This window comes from Cupressus sempervirens, chromosome 4 (genome assembly GCF_028749045.1).
Source record: "Cupressus sempervirens isolate cs-2001-9-10 chromosome 4, ASM2874904v1, whole genome shotgun sequence".
Classification (NCBI taxonomy): domain Eukaryota; kingdom Viridiplantae; phylum Streptophyta; class Pinopsida; order Cupressales; family Cupressaceae; genus Cupressus; species Cupressus sempervirens.
In genome coordinates, this window is record NC_143121.1 from 911,102,385 (window position 1) to 911,106,741 (window position 4,357).

At 35.6% G+C, this 4,357-nt stretch overlaps 1 protein-coding gene across 1 annotated transcript; it reads right to left on the minus strand.

Moving 5' to 3' along the window:
- Nucleotides 1-1,060: 1,060 nt before the first annotated feature.
- Nucleotides 1,061-3,926, minus strand: LOC149564362 (protein DETOXIFICATION 41-like). The gene is made up of 8 exons (XM_089824138.1): nt 3,666-3,926; nt 3,005-3,549; nt 2,775-2,861; nt 2,410-2,466; nt 1,861-2,099; nt 1,402-1,520; nt 1,233-1,319; nt 1,061-1,141 (listed from the first exon to the last, which is right to left on the minus strand). Exons 1-8 carry the CDS (start codon nt 3,915-3,917, stop codon nt 1,061-1,063), a joined length of 1,467 nt encoding a protein of 488 aa, XP_089680264.1. The 5' UTR covers nt 3,918-3,926.
- Nucleotides 3,927-4,357: the final 431 nt, after the last annotated feature.

Here is a 4,357-nt window from a genome sequence, read left to right on the forward strand (position 1 = left end):
TAGATTTGAAACTGTAGTGCAAAGGATGACTCCATTGTTATTCCCTTGACTGCAACATGCATTTGCCATCTCTGTAAATCCTACAAATATTTACAAACACCATTTTAAACAATGCCCGTTAAAAATAAGCTAAGTAGGTTTATGTAAAAGAGTAGTAAGGTTGGCTTTATCATATGTTGTAGGATTATTGTATAAGCCCATGTTCATTTGATAGCTCTCGGTGAAAGTGTAAACTTGAGAAGATTTGTTGAGTTGATTTATAGCAGATCTAAGCTGTGTGTTAAAAAGCAAAGCAGCCTGTTGCACTTCTCTAGTGCATTTTTCGTTGCGAGATCTGGTGGCCTTCACTCCAAGAGCACACCTCAATGGCCCAATCGATGTTACCAATTGTTTCAAAAACTTTGATTTTTTCAGTTCAAAAAACCTTAAAAAGACATGAAAATTTAATAAAATGTGATTTTTACACTCCTCAAAAATGTGTAACCAAGTTTTGATTTTCAATTCTAGGAAGCTAGTGGGAGGTCTGATAACCTGGATTCAAGATAAAATTATATTTCTGCAATTCTAATTCCATTTTAAAAATTTGTACACAAATGCAAAATTTTCCAAATCCAATTTTTGCAAAAACTAATTCCCATCTAATTCCACAAACCAATCGAACTCTTAATTAAAAATAAATATGAACATAATTATAAATTAAATAATAATTTATCTAAAAGTTTGAAAATATCATCACAAATAAAATAAAATAAACTAATTAAGAAATTGTTTGGAAATATCATATATAACTAGATGTATTACAATGGGAAAGAAAGAGAAACCCATATAGATGTCAAGTTCTCCCCATAAAATTGTTTGATACAACTTCACCATCTCCTTAAATAGACCCAAAAAAAAATTAAAAAATAAAATCCTTCTCTTATTACTATAAGCTATAGGCAGATGAATAAAATAATCTTCTTTTCTTTTATCTATAAAAGAATATAATGAATTACTAAAAAACTACATTTTTCTCCCAAAAACATTTGATGCCTCGTAATTACAGTTGCCCATGATAACCCTAAATTGACGAAGCCACCTCCCCTTCTTGACAAGGATGCTCTTTGCTTGAATGCTTAAGACGCTTCACGGCACCTTCAACCTACATTTGGTTATCAATTTTTCTGTTTTAATATTTTCACCTGGCCTAAACTCAAAAGGCACGAATATCTCGAATGCTTAAAATGTGGTACCTCTTTATTCCAGTTTGTACGAGCTGTAAAAATAAAAAGAATCAATGTCTGCAGTCCAACTCCGCTGGTCATACCCCACCACAGTCCCTGCAAATCATTTTCCATGTTTAACATGATGAAAATTAGCTTTTAGTTTTTTGCAATAACGTAGAGTTCTGTATGTTAACACCTTTGGTCCTGTTTTTGCTACAAAGCCCAACATTATTCCAGCTGGCAAACCCACAATGTAATAAGAGAACAGGTTGACATATGCAACATATTTTTGCCACCCACATCTGATTGCCACACCTGTTACATCAGCCAATTTAATCATTTTGAAGCTAAACTAAATTGATTGGGAAAATAATCAATTGTGAGGTGAAATATAATGGAGTCAGATTGTGCTTCTGATCAAATTAGCAGAATGCATATTTCTTATTCTTTTGACTCTTAGTTGAAGAGAATTTGGTGGATTATAAAGATACTCTTAATCTTTGACTCTTAATTGAAGAAAAGATTAATTGAAGAGGTCCAACAGTTAGCTAGCTAGTACTACCATATAGAATAATTAAAATGATTTTGTGAAAGACCTCCATACAAATAATAATAATAGAAAATCATGTGAACATAGAAAGCAGTGGAGGAAAACCTGAAAGAACAGGCTGGGCACCATTCAGAAACACAGATGTTGCAAGTAATGGTGTCATGGAAGACACTGCTCTCAAGACCTCAGTGCTGTTTGTGAATGGCTTGCCAAGGTATTTATGAAGAGATAATATCACAATGCCTAGGAGGACACTGATTGTAATGGAGGTGGACACAACAACCACAACTGAAAAACTTGCAGCTTTGCCCCTCCTGGCTCCAAGCTCATTACCAACTCTTGTGCTGCATTTTATTAACACAATAAAAAAGTTGTTATAAAAACTTCAAACCCATCAAGGAAATTGGAAAGTGAAATGATTTTTCAAATGGGTTTCACACAGAATTCTAACAAACTGTAATTGAATAAACATTTTGGACCAATATCTTGCTTTTTGATATATTTCAGCAAGAATTGATTAGGTTAACAAACTGGTCGTCTTTCTGGAAAGAAGATTTATGGCAGAGCGTAATGTTCATGACAGAAATTGGAAATGATGATCATCGCTTTGAATTACATGAAATCAAAGGTTTCTTTGGCTATAGAAATACAAACCATGCAGCAGCGCTGATACCCAACATTATTTGCATGTCCCAGTTCAAGTAATTCATGCTGCACACACCAACTAGTACAATTGAGTTAATGGTATGAGAGATCTTTTTTGAATCTGAAGTACAAAACCTGTAATAGTTGTATGTCGAACAAACACAAGATGGGACTCACATGATACTCTTTTTTATTGCATCAAACTTATATTCTTACCTATAAATCTAGCTAGAATAATCTCCCACTGTTGCTTTTTTTGTTTATGTTAAATTTCCAGATCTATGAGTCGGTACATTAGCAATAAAATAACAGAGCTTAGAACAGGACAATTGGACAATTTCCTTAGATTTAGGACTATGGATGTATAGCATTACCAAATTGAAAGAGAATTCAGTGTAACCTGCGGATTAGGCAATAGCCCTGAGATGAGAACTAAGCTTTGACTGTACCATATTTCTAAACTGTTGTCAAACGGAAACACAAGTAGTGAGTACATTGCCATATAGAATATATATTAAATGTTATCAGCTGAATCCAAATCTGCAGCTAAATTGAACTGAATTGAGATAAGAGAATTGAATAAACATGTTGTAGAATGATATACCATAGCATGACAGCTGATGCCATGGACAGCTTGAAGAAAGACCACAGCCCATTGAAGGCTTTCCATGAAAAGGCAGTCCATGTATCCTGACAACTTGGACTCCAAAGAATATAAAGAAGAGTTGCAATGGTGAGAATCCACCATGAGAAGCTCAATGTTAATGAAGCTCCCAGCAGGCCAAACCCTAGCTTGTAAACAGCTAGCCAGCTTAGGAGAACATGTAGCAGAAAAGTGGCTACAGAAATATAGGCAAGAGGGGCCACTATATTCTGAGCCAGTAAAAATCTCTGCATGGGACAACTCAAAGCAAAGGCAAACAATTGAGGAATGAGCCCTTTTGCAAAGATGGCCCCCTGAGCAGCTATTTCTTTATTCTGACCAATAGCATGCAATGCTGGCTCTGCAAACATATAAAGTAAACTGAGAAGGACAGCAGTGGCAGTCAATAGCAGCATAGATTGTTGGCATATGATTCCAAGCATTTTGTACTTCTTCCCTCCAAAAGCTTGCCCACACAGTGTTTGTACTGCACTTGACATTCCAATCTATATTGTTGTCCAAACAATAAATAAACTGTGTCATAAACTATATCCCCTAAATTCAAAAAAAAAAAAAAAAACCCAGTCTTGAATTTTCCAAGAATTTTTAAAACGCTACTAACCAGAATTCCATAGGCAAATCCTTGAATCCCAACATTTGCTATGCAAGCTCCTGCTAATTCCAACTCTCCCAGGTGACCCGCAAACATTTGGGAAACAACAGAGAGCAAAAAGTTGAAGAGTATGACGAGTACTGCAGGCCCCGAAAGAATCCATAGCTTCTTCAATTCTGGCAACAGTCGTCTTGAAGAAATGGGCCACTCAATTCCATCTTCACCTGGAGAATTTGTGATGTGGGCATTCGTCTCTTTCATAGAAACGACCTCTAATTTTCTCCGAGTCTGTTGAAGTTTTCTTTGCAATCACAACATCTCTGACTCTTCCCTTGTACTCACAATTCTTAACAAGAACAAATTTGCATTTTGAAGTTTTCTTTGTAATCATACCATCCCTGACGCTTCCCTTGTCCTCATAATTCTTAACAACAACAAAAATAGTATTTTGAGCCGACCTGCCGTATCTCGTGGAAATCGAGGACAAAACGACCATAGCCAAGCCTGCAAACTCCAAACAGATAATTTCGCAGTTTCAATTATATTTATTAACTTACAGAAATTACTTCTATGCAAGCTGGAGCAGGCGGCCTTCAATTCCATTATCGTCGTTGGGTAGCTTCATTAAGCGTCCGTCCATTTGGCTGCGGGAATATAAAAATGGGAATAAGAATACCTATTCTGGAATACTTATTTTCGAA